The 13746-nt window shown below is 43.5% G+C and overlaps 1 protein-coding gene across 4 annotated transcripts in view; it reads left to right on the plus strand.

Moving 5' to 3' along the window:
• Nucleotides 1-13373, plus strand: part of COQ6 (coenzyme Q6, monooxygenase) — a 22211-nt gene extending 8838 nt beyond the window's left edge. For 2 of the 4 annotated variants that reach the window (XM_064571322.1, XM_045901200.3), the window contains exons 2-12: nucleotides 3307-3441; nucleotides 5423-5481; nucleotides 5782-5905; nucleotides 8596-8726; nucleotides 9393-9500; nucleotides 9592-9654; nucleotides 10026-10133; nucleotides 11786-11988; nucleotides 12068-12183; nucleotides 12354-12520; nucleotides 13248-13373. In XM_064571322.1, the coding sequence (XP_064427392.1) occupies nucleotides 5452-5481; nucleotides 5782-5905; nucleotides 8596-8726; nucleotides 9393-9500; nucleotides 9592-9654; nucleotides 10026-10133; nucleotides 11786-11988; nucleotides 12068-12183; nucleotides 12354-12520; nucleotides 13248-13277 (1080 nt within the window). In that variant the 5' untranslated portion in view covers nucleotides 3307-3441; nucleotides 5423-5451 and the 3' untranslated portion in view covers nucleotides 13278-13373. The remainder of the gene's footprint in view (nucleotides 1-3306; nucleotides 3442-5422; nucleotides 5482-5781; nucleotides 5906-8595; nucleotides 8727-9392; nucleotides 9501-9591; nucleotides 9655-10025; nucleotides 10134-11785; nucleotides 11989-12067; nucleotides 12184-12353; nucleotides 12521-13247) is intronic. The other 2 variants (XR_010405262.1, XM_064571321.1) reach the window with 2 other exon arrangements.
• The last annotated feature ends 373 nt before the right edge of the window (nucleotides 13374-13746 follow it).

Here is a 13746-nt window from a genome sequence, read left to right on the forward strand (position 1 = left end):
TAGTTTAGGCTGGTTCACTTCACTGTGATGGAGATACTGTTTTCATATTTTATGTGAGAAAATTGCTTAGCAAGGTTTAAGTAAGGACCAGAGTCGTAACAACCAACTGGTAGTAGACTCAGAACTTGAACCTCATGCCACCAAACTCCAGATCTTTCCCCCCCTTTTTTATAAAAAATTTTTTTACCTGAGAGAGCGTGCACATGCATGGGGGGGCGGGTGTTGGGAGAGAAAAGGAAGAGGGAGAAAAGGAGACTCTACTGAACGCAGAGCCTGATGCGGAGTTGGATTCCAGGACCCTGAGATCATGACCTGAGCCAAAACCAAGAGCCGGACGCTCAACCAACTGAGCCACCCAGGCACCCCCAGATCTTTGGCTTTTAACAATTGTATAGTGACTTGCAGAAATTGGATCTGAGTTTTCTGGCCTCACAAATTAAAGATCACTAATAATGTAAAAGTCTTTGTTGACTTAAGAATAAGGTATAACAGCCACATCTTCCCTAGGGTGGCTCCTCTTTTGGGATACTGGTGGGAAACAAAGCTTTGTATGAACTAATCGGCTTGAGTCTCAAAGTAATTATAAAAAACATAGTCATCAATTATTGAGTACTTGTTATGGATAGGCATCTTTTAAAGTATTTTGCATACATTTGTACTTAATCCTCATAATCTTTTTTTTTTTTTGGTGCAAAAAGGTGGTTTTCTTACAGCATGGGGACAGGACCTGTGGGCAGAAAGAGCTGCATCTGGGATCGAGCCCAGCATCGGGGCTCCCCGCTCAGCGGGAAGCCTGCTTCTCCCTCTCCCACTCCCCCTGCTTGTGTTCCCGCTCTCGCGGTCTCTCTCTTGTCAAATAAATAAATAAAATCTTGTTGGTAATTGGGAGATACAAAGCCTTTTTGAGACACAAAACTCTCTGGCAGGTATATATACCTTCCTGACAGCCATTTTGGTTGTACCTACTGGTCAGTGGGCTAAAATAGTTCTCAAGCTTGAGTGCATTTAAGAATCACCTGGGGTTTTTGTTTTGTTCGGAGGTGTTGAATAACTAAGGCACATATAGAAAATTCAAAAGGGATTTTGAGTTCTGAAATACAAAGGGTATAGGGCATACAGTATAAAGAATGTAAAGTGAGACTTCCATTTTTTATTTTTAGCCACCCAATTCTCCTTGAAGACAGTCACCCATTACCAGTTTGTGGGGGCATATTTTAAAAAAATGAGGATTGCAGGTTTCACTTCCAGTGACTGATTGGGTTTATCCAGGTGGGGCCCAGGAGCCTGTACTTTTTTTTTTTTTTTAAGATTTATTTATTTATTTATTTGACAGAGAGAGACACACACAGCAAGAGAGGGAACACAAGCAAGGGGTGTGGGAGAGGGAGAAGCAGGCTTCCTGCCGAGCAGGGAGCCCGATGCAGGGCTTGATCCCAGGACCCTGGGTTCATAACCTGAGCCGAAGGCAGATGCTTAACGACTGAGCCACCCAGGCGCCCCTAAACAGAGAATTCTGTATTGTAATTGTTTCTGTTTTCCGTCTCTTCCATAGAAGTATAAATCCTCAAAGTCAGGACTGACTTTAAAACAGTCATAATACAGAATTCTCTGTATAAGTCTACAAAAGAAAGGTCAGGGGCCCGAGTACACTGGGTTGTGACAATCTCTGCTCAAAGTCAACACTACCAAACGCAGGTTTACAAAAGAAAATTCACACACTGGCCAATTTCCTAAAAAAGCTCAGAGAAAAATGTTAAACGTGAAAGTTGAAGCTCTGGAAGGTTTGGAATCTTTTCATGTGATTTATTCAGTGAGCAAGCCTCGCTGTTTTCCTGTAAAGCAGTTGGGACCTTGGGCAGATCCACAGCCTTTCAGAGGCAGGTGTGGCATTGGGAGTGTTTTCTCTTGTTGAGTCAAGTAAACTCTCCGCCTGAGATTTTGTGCTATTTTTTCCTCCAAATGGGTTTTCTAAAATGTCACTTTAAATAGCTAAAAAATAAAATATTGAACCTGATTATAAGGTATTTGGAAATACAATTCTTTTTCCTGTTGGTTCCCTTGTCTCTCATTTAACAAAAATGCCCGCTACTTTATGGATTGAGGAGATAGAGCATTTGCCGCTGGGAATATTAGCCATAAGAAAAGAAATGGTTCCTGCCCCCAGGGAATTTAGAATCTAGCAAAAGAGAAAGACTTGTAAATAACTAATAGAAGTGATTATGAAACGAAAGCTCCCCTAGAGGAACAACCGCTGACCTGTGCTGGGGGAAGAGGTGTGCAGAGTGGTCTGAACACCGCTGGGGAGGTGAGGCTTGAGCAAGTAGGATCCGGGGGGAGGAGGTGGCCAGGGGGGCATTCGGGTGGGGCAGATACTGGAAGGCGGGGAGGTGTGCTGGACCAGAAGGCAGTCCACTCCGGGGAGCGTGGCTGTTCCCATCCTCCAGTGCAAACACAGCCGCACAGCAAGGGCGGGGTATACGTGAACCTGGTGCCGCTCACTGCCTGTTCACCGGAGCGACCTAGTTGCATCTTATAATAATGCCGCTCTTCTCATTTAGATTCCCAAAAATGTGGGGTTGTCATCATTACGAAGTAAAACCTACAGTGTTTCTCTCATAATCCTGTCACGTTTTTTTCTCCTTTCTTGGCTGCAGCAGCTCCCTGCTTACTGTTTCCGTGTCTTTCCCTGAGCCACGGTGGAGGGGACTGTCTAGGCACCCAGTAAGCAAGTCCCCAAGTCCCCTTTTTACTCCCCTATACAGGTGTTTGAGGACCAGATTTGTAGGTACAATTGATGTATTTGGGGGGCTCCTTTTCTTTCACAAATAATTCTTTATCCTCGATTTAATCTCGCCACAACGAATTTTGTTTATTAAATATTCCATTTTTCTGTTGAACAGGATTTGTAATTTTTAGTGACTTAACAGTTTAAAGATTAGAAATATCTGGTGTCTAAATACTTCAGCCTTTTTACTTCATTCTTCCTTTCTAGGGAATTCTACTGGCTCCTAGTGAGTTTTGCCATTTTTTGCTTCTTTGCACGTGGCCGGTGTTGGACTGTTAAGTCCTTACAGTCCTTACAGTCATGGGCACGGTGGTTCACACGGCTGAAATAGTGGTATAAGGTATTGCTTAGGATTTTGTGTGGTGTTTCCTTTTTGTGTGCTCTGTGAGAAATTTGTATCCTAAGGGCTAAGGAATTAGTTAATCTGTTCCTTCTCTTGGACGTGAGAAAGGGAAGAAATTCTGATTTTCCCACTATGATACAAAATGTTGATTATTTATTTATTTATTTATTTATTTTAGGATATGATATTCACTTTTGTGACAAGAAAATCCTCTTGCTAGAAGCAGGTCCGAAGAAAGTATGGGAGAAATTGCCAGAAACTTACAGCAACAGAGTCAGCTCCATTTCCCCCGGCTCTGCAACCCTTCTCAGTAGTGAGTAGAAGGTCTTTCATAGAACCAATCTCTTGTCTCTCTTGGCTTTCGAGTGTGTCCCATAGGGCAGAGGCTTTAGAGCATCCTGTGAGGAGGGGGTTGGTATGGTAATCGAGTGCATTGTTGAAGATGAGGACCCCTGACACTATTAAAGTGTCACCTCCCAGTCTGAGGAAGACGTCCTTGGGACATATGGGTTCATCATGTAGACTTCATTTGTGATGTTGGGTCATTATGAATTGGTGGAAATGAAACTATATGAACTAATTATGATCGTTCACTTTTAGTAGGAGTACCCTCTTTATTCCCAGAGTCAGCCCTCTTGGGATCTAGGGAGTTTGCATGCTAAATGCTTTTGGAGGGGCACCTGGGTGGCTCAGTCGTTAAGCATCTGCCTTCGGCTTAGGTCATGATCCCAGGGTCCTGGGATCAAGCCCCACATTGGGCTCCCTGCTCCGCGGGAAGCCTGCTTCTCCCTCTCCCACTCCCCCTGTTTGTGTTCCCTCTTTCGCTGTCTCTCTCTGTCAAATAAATAAAATCTTAAATAAATAAACAAACAAACAGTAAGTGCTTTTGGAGTGTAGATCAGTGTGTGCACATGGAACCTATTAGGAAACTGCCTTTAGGTCTCTGCCAAATGTTACTCCCCCGGGCTATCCTATCTAGAACCACCCTGTCAAAAATTAGACTCTTCCATCATTTTTTAGCCCCTTATACTGCTTTATTTTTCTTTATAACACTTAGTACTACGTGACAATATATTATGTATTTGTTTTTTTACTGTCTGTCTCTCCAACCAGAATGTTAGCTCCAGAAGGGCAGGAACTTTGTTTGGTTTCACACTTTATGCTCAGTACCTAGAATTGTGTCTGGCTCAGTAAACATGTCCCCACTGAATAAATCTGTTCAGTGCTATGGGGTTAAAAAAAAAAAAAAAAGACTGTCTCTTAAAAACAATTTTTAAGGGGCGCCTGGGTGGCTCGGTTAGGTGACTGCCTTTGGCTCAGGTCATGATCCCAGGGTCCTGGGATTGAGTCCCATGTCTGGCTCCCTGCTTGGTGGGAAGGAAGCCTGCTTCTCCCTCTCCCACTCCCGCTGCTTGTGTTCCTGCTCTTGCTATCTCTGTCAAATAAATAAATAAAATCTTCAAAAAAAAAAACAACAAACAATTTTTAGGGGGCGCTTGGGTGGCTCAGTTGGTTAAGCGACTGCCTTTGGCTCAGGTCATGATACTGGAGTCCCAGGATTGAGTCCCACATGGGGCTCCCTGCTCAGCGGGGAGTCTGCTTCTGCCTCTGACTTTCCCCCCTCTCATGCTCTCTCTCTCTCATTCCCTCTCTCTCAAATAAATAAAAATCTTTAAAAAAATTTAAGATTTTATTTTTAAGTAATCTCTACATCCTCTGTGGGGCTCAAACTCACAACCCTGAGATCAAGAGTTGCTATGCCCTTCTGACTGAGCCAGTCAGGCACCCCCCAAAAAATAGTTTTTATCCAGAGAGTTTATAACTTCTGTAGGATGATGCAAAAATATGGGTTTGGTTTCCTTTTTTATTTTCCCTAACTTCAATGTGATTTGGCGTTTTTAAAAAAAGTATTTGAGGGGGGCTGCAAAGGGAGAGAGACAGAATCTCAAGCGGACTCCCCACTAAGTGCGGAGCCTGACACAGGGCTCAGTCTCCCAACCCTGAGATCATGACCTGAGCCAAAACAAAGAGTTGGACGCTTAACTGACTGAGCCACGCAGATGCCCCAGATTTGGCTTTGTTATGAAAGCTCGGTCCTTTTTACATGCTATATAATCTGAACTGGGGAACAGAGCAGCTTAACTCCTAATATCAAAGAAAGAAATGAGAGTATTTTTCTGTCCTTGGAGGACACTGAAAACAATCTCTTACTTCATAGGTTGGAGAGACAGAGCTGAGGAGGGACGTGCCCAGTGAGGTTGCTCTGGCCTATATATAGATCCTTTCTTTTGTAGGTTTTGGTGCCTGGGATCCCATCTGCAACATGAGATACAGAGCCTTTCGGCGAATGCAGGTGCCTCCTTTATCACTTCTGGCAAGATATCTTGGTTGTCCACATTCTTTTCTGTGTCTTGGAATCCATAGTCTCCATATTTTATGTGAAAGCAGGAAGTTCCCGTTCAGTCTCAGTCTAAGGAAGTGGGGGGAAGCATTCTCAAGAGAATTTTCTTCTCACCTTCTGTCTCCTACCAGAGGAATTGACATTGTGATTTTTCTGCTTCTGTCACTTGGGGAAGGCAGTACTGTTTCTGATTAGAGCAAGACATTTCCTCTTCTTTGGGTTATAATACAAACTTTGCCTTTGTGTTTCCAGGTGTGGGATGCCTGCTCAGAGGCCCTGATAATGTTCGATAAGGATAATCTGGATGACATGGGCTATATAGTGGAGAATGACGTCATAATGTGCGCTCTCACCAAGCAGCTGGAGGCGGTGTCAGGTGAGGCACCCACCCTTTACATCTTCCGTTCACACTGCAATGTGAATGGCTTTAGAATTTTTCTAGGACTTACTGGAAAAAGAATCCCTTTTACAGAGACTGAATATCCACCATAAAGAAACCCTCTGATGATTTGAGAAACAAGATAGAGGATCATAGGGGATGGGAGGGAAAAATGGAACAAGACAAAACCAGAGAGGGGGAAACCATTCAGGAAACAAACTGAGGGTTTCTGGAGTGGTCGGGGGTGAGAGGGATGGGGCGCTGGGTGATAGACATTGGGGAGGGTATGTGCTATGGTGAGCGCTGTGAATTGTGTAAGATTGATGAATCACAGACCTGTACCCCTGAAACAAATAATACATTATATGTTAATTAAAAATTTTTTTTCTCAAAGAAAGCATTAAAAAAAACCAAAAAGAAACCCTCTGATGCATATCGTAGGGTTTTTTCTTTTTTCCCAACAGTTTTATTCAGGTATAATTTACATACCATAAAATTCACCCATTTTAAGTGTACAATACAGTGACTTTCAGTGTTACTTACAGGGTTATGCCACTGTCACAGTATCATTTTAGAACATTTCTGTCACCTCAGAAAGAAATCTTAGGTCCATTTACAGCCATTCCCCATTCCCAACCCCAGTCCCTGGTACCACTGATCTACTTTTGGTTTCTCAGGATTTGCCTGTTCTGGACATTTCATAAAGATCGAATCATACACAATGTATTCTTTTGTGTCTACTTCTCTCACCTAACATATCTTTGATATTCACTCATGTTGTAGCCTGTATTAGTCCATTCTTTTTTATCGCCAAAGAGTATTCCATCGTATGGATACACTACATTTTTTTATCCATTCATTAGTTGATGGACAGTTGGGTTGGTCCCACTTTTTGGCGATTGTAAATGCTATGAACACTTGTGTACACGTCTTTGTGGGGACATAGGTTTCATTTCTTCTGGGTGGATACTTAGGAGTAGACTTGCTGGGTCATGTTTTCTATGTTTAACATTTCCAGAAACTGCTGAACTTTTTCAAAGAGGCTGCACCATTTCACTTTCCCAACAATACTATATAAGGGTTCCAGTTTCTTCACATCCTTGCCAACACTTATTTTTCCTTTTTTTTTTATTTTATTTATTTTTTATTTTTTATTTTTTTTTTTTAAGATTTTATTTATTTGTGAGAGAGGGAACGAGAGACAGAGAGCATGAGAGGGAGGAGGGTCAGAGGGAGAAGCAGACTCCCTGCCGAGCAGGGAGCCCGATGTGGGACTCGATCCCGGGACTCCAGGATCATGACCTGAGCCGAACGCAGTCGCTTAACCAACTGAGCCACTCAGGCGCCCTTTCCTTTTTTTTTTTTTTTTTTTTTTTAATAAGATCCATCTTAGTGACTGAAATGGTATCTTATTGTAGTTTTGACTGTATTTCCCATCTTTTCCTGTGCTTACTGCCATTGGGGAAATGACTATTCAGAATCTTTTGCCCATTTAAAAACTGGATCGTCTTTTTCTTTTTCAGTTAAGAGTTCTTTATGTATTCTGAATATAAATTCCTTATCAGATACATGATATGCAAATTATCTCAGGGTGGTTCTAGTGAGAGAAAAACTGGAAGTAACTTAAATGCTTTCTGATATGGAATAGTAATTTATCCATGCAATGAACTTACATGCAACTTTTTTTTTTTAAGATTTTATTTTATTTATTTATTTTTTTAAAGATTTTATTTATTTGACAGAGAGAGACACAGCGAGAGAGGGAACACAAGCAGGGGGACTGGGAGAGAGAGAGGCAGGCTTCCCGCAGAGTGGGGAGCCCGATGTGGGGCTCGATCCCAGGACCTTGGGATCATGACCTGAGCTGAAGGCAGACGCTTAACGACTGAGCCACCCAGGCGCCCCTTTAAGATTTTATTTTTTTAAGTAATCTCTACACCCAACATGGAGCCCGAACTCACAACCTTGAGATCAAGAGTCCCATACTCTACCCACTGAGCCAGCCAGGCACCCCGCTTGTGTGCAACTTTTAAAGATAATTTAGACCTAATATTTAATCACTTAGAAACATATCCCATAACAAATTGGTGAAAAAAGTATGTGTCATATCCTACGTGTGCACATGCATCTATACGCATAGGAAATATCTGGAAAGCTGTATGGAAAAGCTTTAACTGTAGTTGCCTCTGAATGGTATAATGAAGGGTGATTTTTCTATCCCTTAAATCTTTGTTGTTCATACTTTACAGGCATATCATTTTTATGATCAGAAAAGTAAAATGATTTTCAGTGGCAAGAAAAATCTTAGGAAATCTAGAACTTTTTTAAGCCCCTGGGATTCCCACCCTGTTGATTCTGAAAGCACATGGAGTCACCTAGGCACAGAGTGAACCGAGAAGAGCAGGAGTGTGGGGGTGAGAAGAAAGAATCCCTGGTGTGGGCTGGTCACTCAGGGCTGAGTTTTGTTTGTTTTGTTTTTGACACTGACTCATCCCTGTGGCTCTGTCATTCATCAGCTCTCAAACTATATAGCATTAGTTATTTTTTAGAGTTTACTTTCCTTGTTTAGGAGTAAACGATAAGAGACAGCTGTCTTGAGAGCTCCCTTTAGATTTAGTTATGGCTTTTTCCTCAGCCCATGTAGGCTGCCTTTCTAATGTTTTGTTTTCTCTCTTCTGACCTCCTAGACCGGGTGACAGTTCTCTACAGGAGCAAAGCACTCCGCTACACCTGGCCTTATCCGTTTACCATGGCAGACTCCAGCCCTTGGGTTCATATTACCCTAGGTGATGGCAGCACCCTCCAGACTAAATTGTTGGTAGTTGAAAATTCTTATTTTGCCAGGGGTCTTGCATATCCATAGCTTATTCTAGATTCTGTGGCCTTTCGTTTTAGGTTTAAGCTATAATTTTTGGCAAAGCTTTTGGTTATAAGGACCAGTAACCACTCAGGCCAACTCAAGTTAAGATGGTCTTGTAAATCCTATATAGGAAGCAATCTCCTGGATCATCTTAGGTCTTGAAAGAAAAGGGACACAGGAACAGGAACAGAAATTGAGGTGGTTCTTTCCCTCGCAGGAGTCCTGTAATCACTTCATCTCCTTGCATTTTCCCATGTCTCTCTGTTCACCAGCTTCCCCTTTTACCTGGCAGCCATTCCTAACCTTCCAGCAGGACTGTTAACTCCAGTGCCTGCCTTATTAGCTTCTAATTCAAATACCAAGAGAGTTTGGCCAAGTTAACCTTTGGCTGGCACCTCATGGGGCAGATGTCCAGCTTTGGTCCAGTAGCTGACACTGGGGTCACCTATGTAAGGCTACCCCCTCCAGGGGCTGTGAGTGAGGTGGGCGTGATAAAAAGTTGCCTGCCACCGATGAGCTTGTGAACAGTTGGAACTAGAGAAAAGGAGGCAGAAACAAACTTCTGGAACAGTTTTACGTATTAAGAAGTTAATAAGACTGAATCAGACTCTTGTTTCCATGCAGATTGGTGCAGATGGTTACAACTCAGGAGTGCGGCAGGCTGCCGGGATTCAGAATGTCAGCTGGAACTATGATCAGTCTGCTGTTGTGGCTACTCTGCATTTATCGGAGGTAAGATCCTGAGCCCACAGTCTGGGGACCCTGCTTGTGTTTAGTGGGTGCCAAGTACTTTTCGTGAGAACTCTTCCTTGCTGTATTGTAGGCCACAGAAAACAACGTAGCTTGGCAGAGATTTCTTCCCTCTGGGCCCATTGCTTTGCTCCCGGTAAGTCCTTCTGGCTGGTCAGCTTAAACATACCCGGCCTTCCTCTCTTAGGGCTTCACTTTCTTTCAAACTTTTTCTGGTTTCTAGGGCATATGCCCAGGCTAACTTTGTTTCCCCCCTTACTTCCTTTACCCTTGAGAGCTCCTAAGAACAGAAGTCTTGCCCTTAGTATTGATGTTCTTTTTTTTTAGAGAGAGCGTGTGTGCTTGCAAGTGCGGGGAGGGGCAGAGGGAGAGAATCTCAAGCCGGCTCCTTGCTGAGCACAGGGCCCCACACGGGGCTCAGTCTCCTGGCCCTGAGATCATGACCTGAGCCCAAATTAATGTACGGAGCCACCTAGGCGCCCCAGTATTGGTGTTCTTTTGACACAGCTCTCAGATACCTTGAGTTCCTTGGTTTGGTCCACATCCCATGACCATGCAGCAGAGCTCGTCAGCATGGATGAGGAAAAGTTTGTGGATACCATTAACTCTGCCTTCGTGAGTATGAGCTTGTCCAGGTGATGCTATGTTGCAGCGGAGATACAGAAAGGTGGTTTTGATGAAGGAAAAAGGAATAACCAACCAGTGGCCCCTTTGTAACTACAGGGTTTGATCTGGGCTACATGGAAGGGAGGACATTCAGAGAAATGGAAAACAATGGAAATTACTAACTTCCGTGCTTTTTTGAGGGTTGTGGGCTGCTGTTGAGCTGACTGAAATAGCTGTCTGGGCAGTGGTTCTCATTGGCCTTTTTTTTTTTTTTTGAATCTGTAATGCTTGGCTAATTTTGAATAGCTGTACTAGGTTTGAAGTACCTGAACCTTTGAAGCCTGATTCATTAGAAGCGTTGAGAGGAGCTGAGCGCATTTTAGCAGGGAGCTTAAGAGAAAGTTTTGTAGACGGACATGGGTTCAGTACTGCTTGTGCCTGTTAATCTCCTAGAAAATGGAGATCGTATCACCAGGCTCTCAGGGTTTAATAACAGTAATAATAAAAGTCTAGAAACTTTCAAAATGAGAGAACTGATACAAGATGCTTGGAGCATACCTAGTACATCAGGTGCTCAACAAATGTAGTGATTATTCTGGAGTAGACACAGCCTTTAATAATACTGGCACCAGTAATTTCGGAGCTTAAACACATATATCTAAATTCACTAATAGTAATAATCAGTAAGATTTACTGAACGTTTACTGTGTGCCACGTGCAGGTGAAGAGTTGTACCTGTATGTATTTAATGCAGTGAACCATCGAGGAGGGTATTCTTATGCGCATTTAGAGCTCAGTTACTTGCCCAAGGTCATAGAGCTAGCGGTAAAGCCGGCTTTGGAAATGAGGCTGGCCCTCGAACCTGTGGTTTTAACCACCAAACTCTGCTGCCTCGCTAGTGACTTCACAGTCGTTTATACTGAGGAACTTAGGCGTCCCTGCTCTGGAGTAGCAACAGGAGTGAGAGGAACTGGACATATTGAAGTGGCTTCCAAGGTAAATGGTAACTGCTGCCTCTCTGGTCATGTAGCATGTATTCCTGCCACGGGCTTTTGCAGTGCATTCATTTAGCAACAATCACACGTGCCTTCTAGGTACAAGAGTCTGGAGGTAGACAGATGAGACACAGTCCCTGCTTTCAGGAAGCTCACAGTCAAGTGAGGGAGAAAGCTACTTAAGCAACAATTGGTAAAAGTATTCATAGGATGTTAACGGAAGCACGGAGGAGGAAAACACACAGTGGAGGGCTTAGAGGGAGGTTCACAGCTTCTGGATGTTTCTAAGGGGTCATCGGGGTGAATTAGAAGGACATTCTAAGCAGGAGGAGGAATGCCAGGGGCAAGAGGATGTTGTAGAATGAGCTACACTGTGGTGGCTACTGTATGGTTTTTGAGGGTTAAGGGAAGTGAAAGGTGGAAGTTCACAGGTAGGCAGGGGCAGCTCAGGAGCAGTTTGGCTTGATCCTAAAACCTGTGGGGAAGGACAGGAAGTTGTGTTTTCCATTTGTTTAAGGGGCTTGTCACCTGTGGTCTGGATTAGTTTAGGCATGTTAGGTACTATTAACACTTGGCTTTAGTGATAAAATGGGTTTCCTTGCTGATTTTTAAAATCCCCTGTTAATCACTGATGAATTTCTGCTCTTTGTGGCTGATGCTGCTCAGTGGAGCGATGCTAACCACACAGACTTCATCGACTCGGCCAGCACCATGCTGCAATACGCTGTTGGCTTTCTGAAGCCCACTAAGGTCTCAGCTCGCCAGATGCCCCCAAGTGTTGCTGGAGTGGACGCCAAAAGTCGAGTGCTGTTTCCACTTGGGTTGGGACATGCTGCCGAGTACGTCCGGCCGCGGCTGGCACTCATCGGGTAAGATGACAACAGAGCAGGGCCGCACTCTTCTTACTTGGCTGCAGGTGGCCACACCTGAACTCTGCTTGCTTCTTAGGGATGCAGCCCACAGAGTCCATCCCCTTGCAGGACAAGGTGTCAACATGGGCTTTGGGGATGTCTCCAGCTTGGTCCATCACCTCAGTGCTGCAGCCTTCAATGGGAAGGACTTAGGTAAGGGTTCAGGTACTTCAGAGAAGTAGCCAGAGGTCATGTAGTCAGGGAAGGGCAGGACCCCAAAATGCCCCTCCGGAGCCAGATGTGGTAGACATCAGTGTGTCTGGCTTGCTAGGAAACAACTTCACTATAAGATTAGGGATTTATACCTTTCCTCCTTCCTCTAGGCTCTATGAGCCATCTCGCAGGTTACGAAACAGATCGACAGCGTCACAACACTGCTCTTCTGGCTGCTACTGACCTACTGAAAAGGCTCTATTCCACCAGTGCCACGCCGCTGGTGCTGCTCCGGACATGGGGCTTGCAGGCCACAAATGCAGTATCTCCACTCAAAGTAAGGTCACTCACGGCTCTCCAGGAGTTGCTTGCTGAGGAAGCATTTCGCCAATGACTCTTAATTTCTTTGAATTTATTTTCTTGGCTGTAAAATTGCCTTTTTATGAATATCTCCCTCATTGGTTATGAGCAAAAAAGTCCTTGCTGGGCTCTTGGGTGCTAGAGCCCACATCTAAGCAGTAACTTTATATGAGGAAGGGCTTAAAATAGTGAATAGGAACTTTTAAAGATAAAGATGCTTTAGGGGCAGCTGGGTGGTTCAGTTGGTTAAAGCATCTGACTCTTGATTTCAGCTCAGGTCATGATCTCAGGGTCGTGAGATTGAGCCCTGCATCGGGCTGTGCACTCAGTGCCGTCTGCTTGTCTCTCTGTTTCTCAAATAAATAAATACAGTCTTAAAAAAAAAAATTGCTTTAAACTCCTTTTGCTGCTTGGTCAGCTTCTTTCCTGAGAACTTCCATCTAAAGACACTTTGGAGGAACTCTTGAGAGGAGCATCTGTCTGAGACTTCTGCTGAGTTTTTGCTTTAATCACTTTGGGTATTTTATTTTTAAGTAGGCTCCACTCCCAGCACGGAGCCTTGAACTCATAACCAGATACCTAGACCTGGATGCTTAACCAACTGAGCCACCCAGGCACCCCTGTATATTTTAAAATATTTTCTTCACTTGCCCTCACACCTTACAGTGTCAAAGTATCATTCATTCTGTTTCATTTTTCTCCAGGAACAGATTATGGCCTTTGCAAGCAAATGAATGCTCCTCTTTTGGACATTCTGTCGAAGTAAAGGACATCTTTTCTCAAGACCATCACATATTTTCAAGATTTAATAAATTTGCTTTACATTAGAATTCTCTAGTCTCTTTTTCTCCTCTGTTTAATGGGCCTGTGGAGCCCAAATAATGAGTGATAGATAATTTGCTGTGAGGAGGGCCTATTAAGCCAACAAAAAACCCCAAAGGAAGACTATTATTTGGTTGAAAAGACTTTTTATTACTAAAAGAAAAATTGCTAAGGTGCTGTCTTGTTCATTTTTGAGGGAGGATTTATAAAAGAAGATTTCTAAAATTAAGTTGCTATCAACTTAAAACAGACTGCTATTTACATAGCATATTTTATGTGAACCTCATGGTAACCACAAGGGGAAAATATAGTCAGTACACAAAAGAAAATGAGAAAGGAATCTGAACACTAAAGAAAGCCATCAAACCACAAGGGAATAGT

This window comes from Mirounga angustirostris, unplaced genomic scaffold (assembly GCF_029215605.1).
Source record: "Mirounga angustirostris isolate CCGP_5_RB_7025 unplaced genomic scaffold, mMirAng1.0.hap1 SCAF_9, whole genome shotgun sequence".
NCBI classification, from domain to species: Eukaryota; Metazoa; Chordata; class Mammalia; order Carnivora; family Phocidae; genus Mirounga; species Mirounga angustirostris.